This window comes from Equus quagga, chromosome 12 (genome assembly GCF_021613505.1).
Source record: "Equus quagga isolate Etosha38 chromosome 12, UCLA_HA_Equagga_1.0, whole genome shotgun sequence".
Lineage (NCBI taxonomy): Eukaryota > Metazoa > Chordata > Mammalia > Perissodactyla > Equidae > Equus > Equus quagga.
Window position 1 is genome coordinate 105,080,799 of NC_060278.1, and position 17,526 is coordinate 105,098,324.

At 50.5% G+C, this 17,526-nt stretch overlaps 1 protein-coding gene and 1 long non-coding RNA gene across 2 annotated transcripts; one reads left to right on the forward strand and one right to left on the reverse strand.

Annotated features, from left to right (window-relative positions):
• Positions 1 to 4,052: 4,052 nt before the first annotated feature.
• Positions 4,053 to 14,007, reverse strand: LOC124249045 (uncharacterized). The gene is made up of 2 exons (XR_006891233.1): positions 5,205 to 14,007; positions 4,053 to 4,157 (listed from the first exon to the last, which is right to left on the reverse strand). It is a non-coding gene; the product is annotated as an uncharacterized LOC124249045 (long non-coding RNA).
• On the forward strand, positions 4,670 to 16,789 carry FAM210B (family with sequence similarity 210 member B). The gene is made up of 3 exons (XM_046679804.1): positions 4,670 to 4,909; positions 14,019 to 14,194; positions 14,391 to 16,789. The coding sequence occupies exons 1-3, from the start codon at positions 4,724 to 4,726 to the stop codon at positions 14,605 to 14,607; spliced, it is 579 nt and encodes a 192-aa protein (XP_046535760.1). The 5' UTR covers positions 4,670 to 4,723; the 3' UTR covers positions 14,608 to 16,789.
• Positions 16,790 to 17,526: the final 737 nt, after the last annotated feature.

The following is a 17,526-nucleotide window of genomic DNA, read 5'->3' on the forward strand; positions in this document are numbered from 1 at the left end:
GTGCATGATTTCTCTTAATCTTCACAGCACCCCTGAGAGGTGGGCACTATTATCGTTCCCATTTTACAGATGAGAAAACTGAGGTTCACAGAGATGTTGAGTGACTTGCCCAGTCACACGGTTAGTGCACAGTAAAGTGGGCACGTACCCCCAAGCGATACGACCCGAAAGCCCCAGCTCTTGGCTCCAAGCCATAAAATGCCATTAGTCCCAATGCACTGGACTGATCTTCCACCTCATTTATGGAAACAAGAAGACAAAACCCAACCAGGCAGGAACCTGGGGCAGGAGGAATCAGAATTCCTCTTCATAACTCACATTTTCTGAGCCACATGCCCGCACTAGGCTAACACTCCTAAGAGTTATCTGATTTAAACCTCACACGGAACTAACGTGTTTACTATCACTGTCTCCATTTCGGAGATGAGGACTGTGACGCATAGAGAGCTGAAGCAACTTGCAAGGGTGACAGCTAGTGGCTGAGTCAGAATCAAATCCAGGTCTGTCTGCCCCCATGGCCCATTTCTTAGCCACAGTTCTTCCCCAAAGTGATGGAGGAAAGCAGAGATGACGACTCAAAGTCAGTCCAGGTTCAAACAGGGATAGATCTTCCATGGGATGGGCCAGGAGGAGAAAGGGGTCACTCCAAAGCAGATGGCGGCAGATACCACTGGACGCTCTCCACACTGGCTTAAGGGGTGAGGAAGTCCCGTGTCCTGGGAATGGAGGAGCTCAAGGGTTCTTTTTGTGACTGTCATTTCAATGACCAGGGCCTTGACCTGTATTTCTTCCATCCCCCTTTGTGCCTGGCACAGAGCCAAGCATGACACAGATGCTAAAAAAATAGTTGCTGAACAAAGAGAGAATGCACGTGACTGCCTCTACAAGAGATGACAGCCCATGCTTGCACAGTTTCCAGTTCAGAAGTGGTCCCCAGAGGCTGGAGTCACGGGTTCTGCTCTGCCTTCCTCCTTCCTTCACGATGCCCCACAAGGCTGTCTGTGTGGAGGTGGAGGGAAGGGGGACAGGGATGAAGGCTTCTGGGCTCTGATCCCACGCCCGCCATGCACACATTGCATTTCCTTCTTGCAGGAAGCTGTGGAGGCACATGCCGTTATTCCCATATTACAGAAAAAGAGAGCTGAGGTTCAAGGAGGTTACACACCTTCCTCAGGTCCGCACAACCAGTGTCACGAGCTCCAGAACCCAACTCTGACCTGCTTGCCTCCCCAGACCCTGGCTCAGAGACGGAGAAGAACTGGCAGGCGCTGTGTGATGGAAGCCAACTCCGGACGAGTGGGCGGCCCCCTGTACCTGTTGAATGAGCCGTCAACGAAGGGATGAGACTGCTTCAAGGAGAGGGTGACTGACAGATCTGCTGCTGCAAGACATCACAAGTGCTGGGGACTGGGAAAAGGGCTGGTAGACTGGGCAACTAAATTCAAGTTACCATAGAAAAAAATGGAAATCACCTATATATCCATTATAATCTATATTAGTCTGCTGGGCTCCCGTAACAAAACACCATTGCCGGGGGTGGGGGTGCTCAACAACAGAAATGTATTTTCTCACAGTTCTGGGGGCTGGAAGGCCAAGAGCAGGGCGCCAGCAGGGTGGGGCTCTGGGGAGAGCCTTCTTCCCGGCTTGCTGACGGCCTTCTCACTGCGCCCTCACATGGCAGAGAGAAAGAGTTCTGCTGTCTTTTCCAGTTCTTCTAAGGGTGCTATTCCCAACATGAGGGCCCCATCCTCACGACCTAATCTTACTCTACTTACGTCCCAAAGGCCCCATCTCCAAATACTATCATATTGAAGGTTAGAGCTTCAGCATATGAATTTCGGGAGGGTACACAAACATTCAGTCCATAACATCCATTACCAGGGGACTGGATTAAATGAATCATGGTGCATCTATATTATAGGATACTCCGCAGCTTTTAAATAATATTCCACAATTATGGTTTCAACAGGAAAGACATTAGTGGCATATTAAATGAAAAAGTCCTGTTATAATGCAGATATGCAGCATGACCCCATTTTTATCAATACCAGGGACGGGGGTACTTTGGCATGATCTGGCTCCTGAGCCCATTCCCTGACCAGAGGGCAGGTGGGGCACTGAGATTTGACTGCCTCACCCAAACTACATAAGGGAGGGAGGAGAGCACTCTTCCATATAAAGAAGGAGCTAGGCAGACAAAAAAGAAAGAAATGCCATTTCTTTCCATTTCCATTTCTTCGGTCATCACCCTGTGCCAGGCCCAGGTCTATAAGCACTGAAACATGTCATCTCACTTAAGCTTCCCAGTAACCCTTGAGACTGGTTTTAGTACTCCCACTTCTCCCAAGAGAGGAAGCAGAGACTTAGATAGTAAGAGTCACTTACCAAAGGCTCAGGGCAGAGCCAGGCTCTAAACCAGACCTGCCCCCACCAAAGCCATGATGCTACCACCAAACCTGGAACCCACAAGGCCTTCCTTTCACTGTATCATCTGCTGCCAGCACAGCACCTGGCACACGGCAGGTGTTCCAAAGAATGAATCCTGATTGGAAATGAACACAGAGGAGGGAAGAACTGATGTATAGACATGGGTGGTTGGGTCTGCCTTGGGAAAAGAGCAGAAGCAGAAAAAGCTGGGGAGTGACGTACACAGAAATCGGAAGGTAGGCTGCGACCAGCAGTGAGGACTCAGCTTCCACCAGAAGTAGGAAGAGAAGGCATGTGCTAAGAGAGGAGGCATCAGGGAGTAGGGAGGACTCCAGATGGGCAGAAAACTTTTGGAATGGTCACTGCAGTATCTGACAAAGAGAGGAGAATTGGAATAAAAAGCTTTTGTCCTGAAGAAGACCCAGGAATGGTCAGAGAACACACATTAGGAGAAAACACAGCAATTTGTCCAAAACACTGCCCACTTTCTATTCGAACACAATTTCTCTGCGTGTGCTCCAGATTCTATCTCCCACATTCCTAGAGAACCAAGCCACAATGAGTAATCAGAGGTCCTCAGTCCCAGAGCAGATTAATGTTATATTCCCTTGGAAACTGGGAGTAAGTGGGTCCTCCACCAGAAGGGAAAACCCTTTCTCCTTCCTTCAGCACTTCAGGCCCCTTCAGTCTCAACCCCATCACATTCACACACTCATGTGTGCTGTTTCCCACCTGCACACATGCACTCCCCGTGTTATTCACACTCACTGCCACACACAGCCCAGTGGCACTGTCTGTGAGTTACCAGCCCCCCAGCAGCCTACCTCCTCTACCTCCCTGCCAACGGAACACCGATCGTGTTCAGGAACACAACCTGCCTGCTCCCATCCAAGCCAAGACTGTTTCCTTCTGCTGTATCCTCAAATTCCAGACTCTCTTGCAGCTAAGAGTGATCATGTGACACTGTTCTAGCCTATGAGCCATAAGGGGCTTCTCAAGGTGGGGGTTCCTGAAAGGGTTTGGATTTGCTGAGGTACTGAATTTGGGCACATTAATTCCCATCTCTTTCCAGTGTACTCTCTTGGCAGAAAAGCTAACATTTCCCAGACTCCTCTGCAGCCAGGTTTCTGGATATGAATTAGTTTCTGCAATTGGATGCACTTGCACAATATTTTGAAGGTAGAAACGGAGCAGAGGCATCTTTCTGTCATTTGGGCTGTTTGCTGCTAGTGAGCAAGTTTGCAGAGGTGTGGGGCTTTTCTGCAGCAGAATTCAGGGCATGCACAGGCAGTTGAGCAGAGGCAACGCCTGACCCAGCTTTCCAGTGTCCAGTGACATGTTTTGTGGGAGCTGGAAGGCAGGTGCAGTGGCAGCAGTTTCCTGATGCCTGGATCACAGTTCTGGCAGTGTGTTCTAGCATTTATTCATTCCACTGGAGACTCCTGATGCCCACCTTCCCAGTTGGCTGAATGGGCAGCTCCTCTGGCTGGCTGGTGTTGCCGTGTCCAGGGAGTCTTTCCTGGGAGCCCAGCCTAGTGCCCACTCTTCCAGCTTTTCCAATGATCTTCCCAGCACCTTTTCCCTGTGCTAAATCCTTTTCTGCCTAAAATAGCAAAGATCTAGAAACAATTTGGATCCTTTTAGTTTCAACCAAAAAATGCTACGAGGGGTCAGGCACGAGAAGTGTACAAGGATAAGTTGTTCTCCATTTCCTTGAGTTTCAGTTTCATCTGTAGAATGGAGACCAAAGATTATTATATTATCAGTTAACAGTTATTGAAACTGCGGCAGATTGTATTTTCCAAAGATGGTCACAACAATATTTCCCCTCCCACAAGCCTTTCGACATGTGACCTTGCCACTTTCCATCAAGCTGGAGGAGTCTAACCCCCTCACTCGAATCTGGTCTGGCTTCTGACTCGCTTGTGACCAATATAACTCCGCAGAATCGCGGCTGCATGAATTCCAAGACTAAAGTCGGAAGAGGCGCGCTGTTCTCCCCATGGAGGGGCGGGGCCTGGGGGTGGAGTCAAGTGCTGTGCACACGCCCCCCCGGTCCTGCCCATTCTGCGCCCGGCTCCTGCTCCGCCCCACCCACCCGGCGCGGCCCCGGCTGCGGAGGGCAGGGGCCGGTGGGCGGAGTCAAGTGCTCTGCGCACGTCTCTGGCCCCGCCCATCCCGCGCGAGGCTCCTGCTCCGCCCCGCCCTCGCCGCTCCCGGCTCTCCGGCGGACCCCGCCCCCTGCGCCGCTCCGGGTCTGGTAGGCTGCGCGGGCCACAGCGCGTCCCCGCGCGCCATGGCTGGGCTGCTGGGGCTGCTGGGCCCCGCTGGCAGGGTGGGTGCGGCGATCCGGCCTCGCGCCACCTGGCTCCTGAGAGCTGCCGCCCCCTGCGCCCCGCCGCCCGTGTTCCTGCCACTGCTCCAGCCGAGGCCGGAAGCCCAGCTGCTGCGCGCTGCAAGCGGGGACGGCCACGGCCGCCAGGTAAGCCTCCCCACCCCCACCCCAATCTCCCAGCGTCCGGATCCTCGCCGTAGGAGGAGGAGAGCTTTGCACGTGCAGCTGGCCGAGGCCGAACACCTCCAGAATCCCCAAGCCCCAGATCTCTACAAGCCAAGGAAGCGATCCTCCTAATTGACAGCGGGAGAAACTGAGGCTCAGGGAGGTATGGTGATCTGCCAAGGTCAGTCTCAGGTGGAGCCCCAGGTTCCCAAAGCACCGGCCGGCGGTAGCCGATAGAATTGTAGGAGGGGCCTGGATCTGGTGTTACCGTCCTCACCTGGCCGTCAGAGCTGTTCCCTTTTGAAGTCATGTTGAGCCTCCTCACTTTGCCAGGAAGAAAGGCTCCAGTGGGCGCTGTCTTTAACACCTCCCAGCACCTGCTGCTCCTCCCTTTTTATCTAACCAAAGAGCAGGCCTCCCTGGCGGACTTCAGGCAGGACTCAGGCCAGAAACGCACCGTGTTGTTTCATTCTGCGTTTATCATTTCAGGCGCCTTCTATGTATGGTAAGGGAAAACTGGTTCCCATTCAGAATGCTATTACAGGCTTTCCTTTATTTAAAAAAATGTATGATAGTTGTTTTTTTTAAAGTGGGTTTCTTCAAAGAAAAACAGTAGTAAGTAGTGGAGTCTGGAGACGCAGGCCTAACAAGTTGGGACACGCAGAAGCCAGCCTCCTGCCCGAGTGCCTCAAGCTTGGCAGCCTGCAGCCCGCAGCCCTTTTGCCTGCCCAGATGCTGGCCCCTCACTCACCAGCGGTGTGACCTCACCCCAGGTGCTGAAGGTCTCTGAGCCTATTTGCTGACCTTTCAGAGGGCTAAAAATAGCTCCTTCCCAACAAGAGTTTGGGGGACAATTCCATGAGCTGATGCAGGCCTGAGCACAGTGCCAGAGGAGCCAGCACTTCCTGAACCTTCCATGGGGATTTGACGCAAGCCCTTACCATGTGCCTCCCGAACAGACGGAGAATCTTCCATCCCTGCCTTCTGCTCCCTTATCTGACGGGCAGCCTGTAGATCTTGTCTCTAATCCTGAGCCCAGTCTGAGGATCCTCGTGGGTCTGGCACCCTGCACACACACCCAGCTGCCTCCTGATGATTCTTCATGGCTCAGCCCAGCTGCCCCTTCCTCCAGGAGGCCTTCCCTGACCACCAGTGATACCTTGGGTGCCTCCATTGGGCCCCCCGCCCCCAGCCCCATGGGTGTGGATCCGCTCTGCACTCGGCATTCTGGGATGGTCTCCTGACTTGCTTGTCTATCCATCAGCCTCATCAGCCTTGTCCCCTGGCCAGTTTGTGTGTGTGTGTGTGTGAATGAGAGAGAGAGAGATGTGTATACAATGGTGATGAATGTGGTTTCAGACTCCCCATATTCCGGTCTCTACTCGCTAGTTCTGTGGCCTTGAGCAAATTCCCTTACTTCTCTGTGTCTCGGTTTCCTCATCTGTAAAATGGGATGTTGGTAATTCACATTTCTTAGGGTGTGAGTGTAAAACGAGGTAATGTGCGTACCTTGCATCTGGTTCATCCTACATTAATGTTAACTTTGTTATTATCATCACACTAAGTGTATAAAATCACAGGGCCCCACGAGCTCTGCTTGTTTCTCCTGCTCTCTGGCAGATGGGCAGGATCCATGTGGGATCAGAACCAAACAGGAAGTTAAGACCAAAAAACTCATCTCCTTGAGAAAAGACTTCCCCAGCAGGGCCTGGGAGAAGGTGGAGGGAGGCCTCCCCTGCCGGCTTGGCTGTTCCTGGCTACCCACAGCCATCCTGTTTTTGGTCACTGGGAGGAGGGAGTGCAGTGCCCAGCTAGGGTCTCCAAATGTGCCAGGCATTTACTCAAGTGCCCGAGAGAGACCCCCCATCTCTGCCTTCAGCAGGGAGTCTCTGCTCTAACGGGGAGGGAGATGGTAGAGCCGCAGGAGAAACCCTTTTCCACTTAACCTGACACAATGTCACGTCACCCGGCAGAGCAGCCCAGCCTGCCTACACTCACCACTTCGGGGAGGGAAATCTTAGGCACGTGACTTGCTCTGCCTGAGCCCCTGGGTCCTCCTCGTCTCCATCAGTTCTCACTCACATGCTGCCTTTCCAGAGAGCCCTTCCCTGGTGACCTGTAAACCGGCAGCGTCCCTCCCCGCAGTCCTACCTGTCTGCGTCCCCTCCTTTGTGTCTTCTTATGCACTTGTCGCCTCTAGCAGCCCTGATACTTGCCTTTTCTGTTATTCTCCCTCCCCTCGCACTGGACCATAGGCTCCCTGCGGGTGGGGTTTGTCTGTTTCCTTCATTGCGCTGTCCTCATGCTTAGAGCAGTGTGTAAAACAGAGCAAACACTCGTGAATAAGTGGGGAACATAGCTCAGCGGGTTTGGGTCCCAGCTCTGACAGGTAATCCCTGTGTGATCCTCTGTAAGTTGCTCAACCTCTCTGGGCTTCCAGGATCCTCTTCTGTCAAGTGGGGATGACAGTAGTGCCTATCTCACAGGGTCGTTGTGAGGATTATATAAATTAATGTTTTCAAAATATTCACAATAGTGCCTGGTACAAAGTAAACACAATCTGGTGTTTATCATTAATCTTATTTATCGAATGAAGACAGACATCACTCCAAACAGTGTGAGCACTTGTGAACGAGATCTTTGGCTCATTCCTCAAACCTTCCTGCCCCTTCTATTTCAGCCTTTTGTACTTTAATAAATATTTAGGGGGGCATCATACACACACACGTACACACATGCATGCGTGCACACAAGTATATGAAAGCACTTTATCCAAGCACAGATACCAGGGGATGTGTAATATTCTCTGCATCCTGGGCAGTGCACAGGCGCTTTAGGTGGTATTTCATGAAGAAGGGAATGTCTGAAAAGTTTCCGTTCCTTGCAAGTCACCCCCCCGTAAACTCCTTTATTTTAGCTTCTTTAGTCCCCTCCAGGGTTAGGAAGAAAAATGCATAGCTCACGATGCTTAAAGATATTTCCTTTTACCAAGTTAAAGGAAATAAAGTTGTCCAAGTAAGATTCTAACTCTAGCAAGTTAAAAACTAACTGCAGTGCTGGCTAACCGGAAATTGCCTTTGTGTCTGAAGATTTTGTCCCGCTCGTTGTCTTGCAGTAGATGCTGACTTTTCTGTAGCTGGAAGTCTGGCTGCCTTTTTATTTTTCTTTTTTGGCCAAAAGGCCTTTTGCCAAAAGAGAGGTTGTAAAGAAAAGGGCCCTTAACAGAGAGAGCTACGCTCAGTCCTGGTGAATGGACAGATGGGGCGTGGTTAAGTTTGGTTGGACCAAGTGTCACGGGTGGGAAATGAGGGGGCCTCTCCCGTCACCAGCCTCTTCAGATGTTGGTGGCACTTGGAACTGTGGCATGTAGATTAGTGGTGCTGTCAGCGCTGGCAGCTGGCAGCCCTCCCATCTTCGGCACTTCCTCAGCAGCCAGAAGGCGGGTGGGGCCTTGTTTATCAGGAAGAACCTGCGCTCTGAGCAGCCATCCTGGCTGGGGGGTGGCAGAGACCCTCAGAGGCTTGGAGGAAAGGGGAGGGCACATGTGCCAGCCAACCAGAGGGAGACTGGTGAGCGTTTTCCTTCTCCCCTCCAGAGCCTTGAAGTTCTGGAAAGGTGGCTTCCTTTAGGAATGTTCAGCTCTTACAGGACATGAAGGGGAGTCTGCTGATGATTACGGAGGCTGTGTGGCCTGCTGGTGACCAGTGCATTAGCCAGTCCAGGCGCTGCCAGCCAGCTCGTCACTTCCCCTGGAATCTCAGTCTCCCGTCTGTCAAAGTGGGAACGACAGAGGTGCCCATGTCACAGGGTTGTGAGGGTTTTTGTGAAATGATGCCTTTAAAGTGCTAATCCCAGCGCCTGGCTCAAAATCCCCTCTCCTGGGGACACAGGGGTTTCCCTAACACCTTTCAAAAAAGGGGACACTTTCCTGTCTATCAGAATTCAGCCTCTGGATTTCAATAGCCCCTCCCTTTTTCTTAAGTATTTGTTTTCATAAGTCTGAAATAACACCCAGAAGTCAAAGCTAAAGGCAGTGTCGAAATACGAAATACGTTCGTCCCCACCCCACCACCCCCAGGGCCTTAAGGCTCAATTCCCAGACACGGGAGCAGCCTTTATGGAGCTGAGATTAATGCCAGGACCAGAGCTTCTGGGGCTCTTGGTTTGTTTTTGTTTCTCAGTCCCAACTACAGTTTGGGAGCAAAAGAGATTCTTTTCCAATTTGGAGATAAAGGCAAGATCTTAACTAATACATCTGAGTTTTGTACAGATTTTTTGGGGAGGAGGGGCAAATGAGTAGCTGTTGTGTCTGATTAAAAGTCAAGGGTGAGTCTGGGCAAGTTTTAGTCCAAGGTTGCATTCTGCTCCCTCCTTGCCGTGCCCGGAATGTGGCCCTTCACTGAGCCTTAGTTCCTTGGGGACAATAGGATGGTCTGCTTTCATGGCCTTACCTATCGCATACATGCAGCATCCGCGGTTTATCTTCTCCAGACTTGAACTGCAGGCTCGGCGTTCTGGTTGGTGGGTCCAGAGCCCAGCCCTGCCAGTCCTGCAGGAAACCGGGCTGAGATGCCGCCCCAGGGCTTACCAGGGACGGCAGCTCCCAGACAGAGCAGACATTCCTTGGAGGGTGTGAAGTGTGCTGTGGCTCCCAGCTTGCCCTGCAAAGTAAATTTGAAATTTTAAATTTGTACTCTGTATTTCAGTAGATCAAATTCTGCTTCATAAAAAGGAGTGAAGTTCTAATACCTACTGCAGCGTGGACGAGCCTTGAAAACATGATGCTAAGTGAAAACTGCCTCAGTCTGCTCGGGTTGCTATCACAAAAAGACCACAGAATCGGGGGCTTAAACAACAGATGCTTATTTCTCACAGTTCTGGAGACTGGAAGTCCAAGATCACCGGCAGATTCGGTGTCGGGCCAGGGCCCGCTTCCAAGCATAGCTGGCCGTCTTCTCGCTGTGTGCTCCCATGGTGGGAGGGGCGAGGGGGCTCTCTCAGCTCTCCAGAGTCTCTTTTAGAAGGGTCCTAATCCCATTCATGAGGGCTCCACCCTCATGACCTAGTCACCTCCCACTTCCAAATACTGTCACGTTGGGGATTAGGTTTCAACATAGAAATTTGGGGGAGGTCACAAACATTCGGTCTGTAGCAGAAGCCAATCACAAAAGGCCACATATTGTTCGACTCCATTTATATGAAGTGTCCAGAATGGGCAGATCTACAGAGACGGAAAGGAGACTGGTGTTCGCCTTCCCCCAAAGGGGGTGGGGGAAGAGCGGAATGGGGAGTAACTGGCAATTGTGATGAAAATGTTCCAAATTTAGATTATGGTGATGGTTGCACAACTGTAAATACGCGTAAACCATTCAACTGTATACTTTAAATAGGTGAACTGTAAGGTTTGTAATTTATATATCAATAAAACTGTTACTACATGGATGGACCCTCCCTGGGAAGGAGGGAGAAACGTGTGGGGTGTTGGATGGTGAACACGTGATGGAGGAAAACACAGGGAGAGGGCATGTAAAGGGGCCTCAGTTTTAAAGGGGGTCCAAGAGGGCCTCCCTGAGATGCTGTCTGCTGAGGATGTGGAGGTGGCAGTGAGGGAGCGAGCTGTGCGGGCGTCTGAGGAGAAGGGTCCCAGCAGAGCGGGCAGCAACTGCCAAGGCCTCGAGCCTGCCTGGCCTGGCCTCCTTAAGGCACAGTGAGGGGGCCGGTGTGGCTGGAATGGGAAGAGCCGAGTGGGGAAAGGGGTCGGAGTGTGTGTTTGGGGGCTAAAGAGGTGGAGCAGACTCCTCTGGCTTCCGGGAGGCCCCTGAGGGGAGCAGTGCTGTGACCTCACCAGGGTTTTTACAGGTCCCTCTGGCCACTGCGTTGAGACTAGACTGTAGGGGTCGAGGGCGGAAGCAGGGGCCCAGTTGGGAGGCTGTCACAGTAATCCAGGCGAGAGGTGATGGGCCTGGGCAGGGATGGCGAGGTGGAGTAGGGGAGGGGGCTGAGTCTGGATACAGCAGGGTTGGCTGATGGATTGGATGTGCGGTATGAGAGAGAAGAGTCACCGTGACTTGGAGGCTTGGGCCAGAGTAACTGGAAGGATGGAGTTTGCCGAGATGGGGACGAGCTTGACCTTCAGAGCAGAGCGTGTGGGGAGGGTGGATCAGGAGCTCCTCACAACATGTTGGGGACATCTGGCCATCGACATCCAAGCCAAGGCTGTCGTGCCACTTCTGAGTTCTGGGAGTCATCAGCCAGGGTGAGTGTAAGGCCAGGGTCCTCGCAGCTGAGGTCATGCCAGGGTTCGGACCCCCTCTTGCTCCCAGTGCGCTCCCTGTGCGGACACACGGGGTGACCTGGAGGGAGGAAACCCAATGGCCAGCGGCTCACAGGTTCCGTTCAAGCAGCTTCCCTTCACCCCACTTGGCCCGCTGCACTGCAGGTGCGCCTGTTAGATCAGTAGCCACACTGCTCCTGCTCTGTAGGGTTAGCCCCTCATGGATGATGCCTGGGGAGGATAGAAAGAGCCAGAGGCAGAGTGAAGGAGCCGCATGGGGAGCGTGAGGGTGGGGCAGTGAATGCTGATGGCGGGTCTGCCACAAGAGAGGGTCTGCTCAAGTCCTGAGCATTGGAGGGCAGTGGGTGGGCCACCAGGGCTGGAGGCAGCTGCTGGCTCAGGAGACAGCACAAATAAGCACCAAAGGGTGCCACGAAGGACACAGTGAAGGTGTGGCATGTGATGGGGAGCAGGACGGTAGGCACTGAAAGCATCTGAGGAGGGAAGGGACACCCTGCACTTAAAAGTACATGTCACATCCTAGTACGCGCTCCCCGCCATCCAGCTCAACACTGCAGAAGTGTGAGAAATGAAAACGCTCCCTTTGCCCCCGACTTGAGACCACTTGGCAGAGATGCTCTCTGTTCGTTCAAAGCCAGACACAGCAGAGAGCAAGACAGACCCCCGGCTCCCTGCACCCACACATATTCCAGGCCCCTGGCCACAGCAAACAGGCAAACAAATAATGCTTACATTATCTGCTACAGGTATTTGTTGCATTATAAGCAAGACAGTTCCTGAAGATAGACACCCTAAGAGAGAAGTGGGTGGTGGGAGAGGGGCGCTGCCATGGAGGGCAGGCAGCTGTGAGGTGCTCACGGAGGGCCTCTTGGAAGAGGTGACGTTTGCATTTCCAGCTTGGGAAGTGCTGGCCAGAGTCCCCCAGTCAGCTGCACAGCAGGTGCACCTGAGGAGAAGGGAAGGCCTGCCTGGAGACTCTGCTGAGGGTGGGAAAGAGTCAGGTAAAGTGAGGCAGGAGAGGTCAGCAGGGGTTCACCTGGCAGCCTGGCTGATCACATTAGAATCACTTGGGGCACAGATAACTAATCCCAGTGCCCAGGCTTCACCCCAGGGCTATAAAATCAGAGGCTGGGCACCTGGATGTAGGTACAAACAGACCAGCAGCATCTGGGCCACCTGGGAGCTCCTGGGGAAATCGGCATCTGGGGCCCACCCCAGCCAAGCATGGTCAGAGCTCCCGCCTGCCTACAGCAGCAGGGGCTCCTGAGCAGGGCCGGGGTGGGGCTGGGAGGGCCCCGCAGCCAGGGCTCGCCTTGTTGCACTTGGAGGCTGCTGCAGCGCTGCGCCCTGGTGATTTCATTATTTTCATTCCGGGGACTGGGGAGTCCCATTATTTTCAGTCCGGGGCTCCCCGGGGAGCCCTCCCTCCTGGGGACTCTGGGCGCCATGCTCCTGCCTCTTGCTCGGCTGCAGCACGCTCTAAAAATACGAGGAGGAGGTTGTCCTGCTGCAGCGCCAATAACGAGCTGACTGACCCAGATAACTGCCTGCCCAGGCGAGTCGGAGGCTCTTGTTGGAGTTAAAGAAATCCTTTGATGAAAAAGGCACTCCATACTGAGAAGTTCTGTTTCTTTTTTAACCCAGTGTTGTTTTTTTGGTTTCTCCCAAACATGCCAGGCCCTGTAGGTGCTCAATAAGTGTTAACAGATGCCACGTGCAACCAATTGTTTCTGTACAAATCCCAGCTGGTGTACTTATGGCCCAGGAATTGGCCCTCCCTTTTTATCTGTTCAGATCTCAGGGGTAAATCTTAAATCTGGAAGTAGATGTACCATAGCCTCTGCTCCATTTATTTCACACCCACTGTCCTGGTTTTGTAGAGTCTGACATGGGCGTCATGTGCTCAGGCTGTGGACTCAGGTGACCTGGGTTCTACTCTTGGTGACTTCAAGCCGATTCCTCAGCCTCACTAAGCCTGCGTTGCTCCTCTGTAAAGTGGAAAGAACAATAGTATCTACCCAGAGGTGGTTGTGAGGATGAAGCAGATAGTGGGTGGAGAGAAGCATCTGAACACTGCCTGGCTGAGAAAATGCTCAGTACAGTACCATTGTTGTCCTCAAGGGTGTGAGCCCTGGAGTTTTCCTCCCTACTGCTGCTGTAACAGATTACCGCAAACCTAGTAGCTTAAAACAACACCCATTTATGGACCGTTATGGACATCAGAAGCCAGACTGGGCTAAAGTCACGGTGTCAGCAGGGCTGGTTCCTCCTGAGGCCTGAATTGCCAGGGGAGTCCATTTCCTGTCTTTTCCAGCTTCTCGAGGCCACCTGCATTCCTTGGCTGCATTTCCTCTGTCTTCAAAGCCAGCAGCAGAGCATCTTCAAATCTCTAACTCAGCTTCTGTCCTCACATCTGCTTCCCTGACCCTCCTGCGTCCCTCTCTCCACTTATGAGGACCCTTGTGATTGCATCGGTCCCACTCAGAAAATCCAGGGTGATCTGCCCATCTCAGGATCCTTAATCACACCTGCAAATCCTTTTGCTGTGTAACAGATTCACAGGCTCTGGGGACTAGGACCTGGACATCCTTGGAGCCATCAGTTTGCCAATGATACCTAGTACCCAGCCTTTCACTGCACTTAGTGGCTAAGTGGGCCTTAGCCTGGCTAACTAAGAGGTGACTGATCTCCCACTGGATGGGCAAGAGGAGAACCGTGGGTGGGCATGAAAGCTGGTGATGACCGCTAACGTCCTTGCTCCTGCCCTACTATCTCCCTTTTTTGGTTTGCCCACAGGACCCCAGCAAAATCACTGCGACAACAGGCAGCAACATCAGCAGAGCAGAGGAGAAAAAGCAAAGCAAGTCACAGCAGCTGAAAAAGGTTTTTCAAGAATATGGCGCCGTTGGCGTGTCCTTACACATTGGAATCTCACTAATCTCCTTGGGCATATTTTACATGGTGGTTTCAAGGTGAGATTTTTGACAGTAATAAATACTGGTTTTTTTACTGTCATGTAAGATTCTTTGTGAATAAGCACTTGTTTCCCTAAGATTTTTTATTCATCTGGCTACTTTCATCACATTTTTAAAAATACTCATAGCCAAATCAATTTCTTAATTTAATCCCTTGCTGTAATAATCGGGTTTTCGCCTCTTTCCCCTCCAGTGGCGTGGACATGTCTGCAATCCTGCTTCAACTCGGATTTAAAGAGTCACTGGTCCAGTCAAAAATGGCAGCGGGCACAGGGACCTTCGTGGTGGCCTACGCCATCCACAAGCTGTTTGCGCCAGTGCGGATCAGCATCACCTTAGTGTCTGTGCCCTTTGTTGTCAGGTATTTTCGGAAAGTGGGATTTTTCAAACCCCCAGCTGCAAAGCCTTGAGGAACTCAATTGTGGGCCTGAAAACCTATTTGTTTTAAATTACACATTTTGGATTGGTTTTTGGGTTGTCGGGGTTTTTTTGGTGGGAGGAAGGCTAATTGCTAGGTTCTCATGGATAAGTTTTACTTTTGCCAGCATCATTCAAGTTTGTGAATAATTGTAATTTTTCTGCTTTATCAATCTTGTTCATCATAGGGCTTGTATACATAATCTAAAACGTCAGCAAAGCATCACAAATGAGTTGTCGTCTCAAACAAAACTGTTAGCCTAGGAAATAGTCCTTCTGGAAGATCCTTGGTGAGGTCTGTCTGCAAAAGCCCCAGGGGTTAATCTTTGCTCAAGTTCTTAAAGGACAGTGATTCATTAGCTGGTTTTTAAAATTCCCCTTCCTCCAACGTTTGTCAAGCTGCCTGTGGTTTAATATGCAATATTCTGCAGAACAGCTGCCGGTGCGACAATTAATGAAGCAGAATTTAAGACTTAATATGTAATCAAGATCTAAATTAGCATCAACACTTTGACATTCATTGTACTTGTTTTGGGGAAAGAAAAACAAGTATTTCTGGTGTGTTTCATTGATTCCAAAACACCTTCAAATCTGGACATGATGGGGCCTACCTCAGGTGGTTTTTCTTAAATTTCATTAAAGTAGGTCAGGGTCGCTTGTCTTGGTTTAGGTAAAATATGGAAACTTTGTCCAATAGCAATGACATCACTTGGCTCCAGGTACCCCGTCCTCAGAAGAATTTGGATACTGCACATATGGAAAGCTAAAACAATCTTTGCCTAACCTTCTGTATCTCAAACTTCAGACATTCCAGAATGGCTGTCACAATGTTTACATTGTGTTGCTACTTATATTTTCCAATTGAGTTAAAATTATTTAAAAAAAGATTTTGTGTCACTCTCTAAAAAGGAACATTAGTAGCACTTGCTGTAAGTGGGAGGCAACTGTGAAATAGCACAAGCCGGAGAGAGGGAGGGAGCAGGCGAGATGACATTCTGCTTTGCCACTTTTACCGGGAAAAGGATGTCTGACCTGAAGCCCCCCCACTTTCTCTGTTGGGGACCTTAGTTAAGAATAGAAATTCAACTACACAGACCCAAATTGAGACTCTGTCCTTTTCGTAGTCAGGAGCAGACAGTGAGAAGTTCCTTCCTGTGGGATCCAGCATCCTGAAATGCTGCCCTCCAGGCCGGGCTCATGCAGCACGCTTGCTCCACCCTCCCGGAGTCCCAGTCTAACTACTTCTGCCCTGCCACTGTGGTCTGGGGAGTTGCTTTATCTTTCTGGCTCCCAGTTTTGTTGGGTTTTTTTTTTTTTTTTGGTTATTTGGTATAATTATATTTGTGACAATCAGAAAACTAAAGGAACTGTAAACTGGCCTTTTTGGTTTTATGATCTGGCTGTTGCCAGCTCCCTGGTTAGCCCTTAGTAACCCATGTCAATCAGTTAACTTTTATAAGAAATCTTTATGAGACAGTTTCTCTGCTTGCAACATCCTTAAAGTGAATCCATATTTCTTTTTTCCTTTTAAAGCAATTAGCCCATTGCCCAAAGGTTTTACCAATTTAAAGTTGGAACTGCCTTTCTGGGATCTAATTCCAAGGACATCTACACAGCTGAGCAAGATGGGTGATACTAGTGCTAGGTTATTCCTCACATGGACAGGACCAAGCATTCTCACGTCATCTCATCTTTCAACAGCTGGCTCTTAACCCCCTCCTCTACCAGTGTCCCGTCCACTCAGGTCCCTAGTCATGCCTATGCAAAACAAGCTGACAGTGCTGCCTGCAGGCTTAAGGGCTTCAGTCTCGAACTCTATGTTTGGAGTAATGCGAGCGGACTGAAAGGGCAAGCAATAACATTACCCTACCAGATAGCCATAGCGTCCTCTTCTCAGCCCCAGCTCCACTCCACCCCACTCCTGTGGCCAGTGGTCAAAATGGAAAATAATAACTGGAGAGGATGAGGAAATCAAAGGATCAGGGAACTAGAGCATCATGTGAATTCACCAGCAGGATGTACAAATTGCTTGTATTTACATTGTTTTTATGGAGTTAGGGGAATAAAACTGATGGTCTATTTTAAAAATGTAAGCCATGCTTCACCTCTTAATTTTTTATCTGACAAAATGAGCAACTTAAATTCCGTGAAACAAATAAACATCTTTGTAAAGTTTGTGAAGAACTTTTTATTCCTCTTCTCAGAAGCCATAGCTGTGACTATGAAGCTGCACTGTGTGACCAGTTTATTAATGTTGTGCTCCTACAATGAGCTATTCTCTTTGCTTGAGTGGGTTTGGGGAAACGACAAAGTGGTGAAGTTAATCATAGCTGGGGTGGATGCTACAGGAAATGTGACTTTCGGAATGTAAAAGTTGGTCAGCTCGAGACTCTGGGAAGCAGCAGTTCCTCTGTCTCAAGGAGGCTAACTGGACCCTGCAGTTTTACTTGGTTTTGAAGTTTCTGTGATACTTTGTCAACTTTGACCTGGAAGTTTAGGTTGCCACTTAGAAACATAGCTGATATCTCGACTCTTAGATTCAAAGTCAGCCATGAAAGCATATTTCTCAGTAAGTTCAACACTTCCACCTTTTCCTTCATTGTCAAGTTCACCATATCTGTGGTTGATGAACAGATGATGGGAAGAATATACTTCAGATGTTATGTATGTACTTATATTTAAACTTTACACACATGCTATAACTCCACTGTAATAAAAAATGAGCCTTAAACATTTAGAAACAGCCCTGAGACATGTCTCATCTGTGTCCCCAGCAAGTCCCGAGATGGAGGTGGGGCACGTGTTCCTATTTTACAAAGTCTCAGGAGGGAGGCGGGTGAGGACTAGATAAGCAGGTTTAACAGGGGTGTTGGACACTAGAGCATTTCTAAAGGGATGCATGGAAATAAAAA

Excerpts from the sequence above, each read along its gene's own strand:
- FAM210B (XM_046679804.1), top strand. The coding sequence starts at position 4,724 with ATGGCTGGGCTGCTGGGGCTGCTGGGCCCCGCTGGCAGGGTGGGTGCG. Across the intron at positions 4,910-14,018 it reads GGGACGGCCACGGCCGCCAG|GACCCCAGCAAAATCACTGC; the intron begins GTAAGCCTCCCC and ends GTTTGCCCACAG. Across the intron at positions 14,195-14,390 it reads TTTTACATGGTGGTTTCAAG|TGGCGTGGACATGTCTGCAA; the intron begins GTGAGATTTTTG and ends TTTCCCCTCCAG.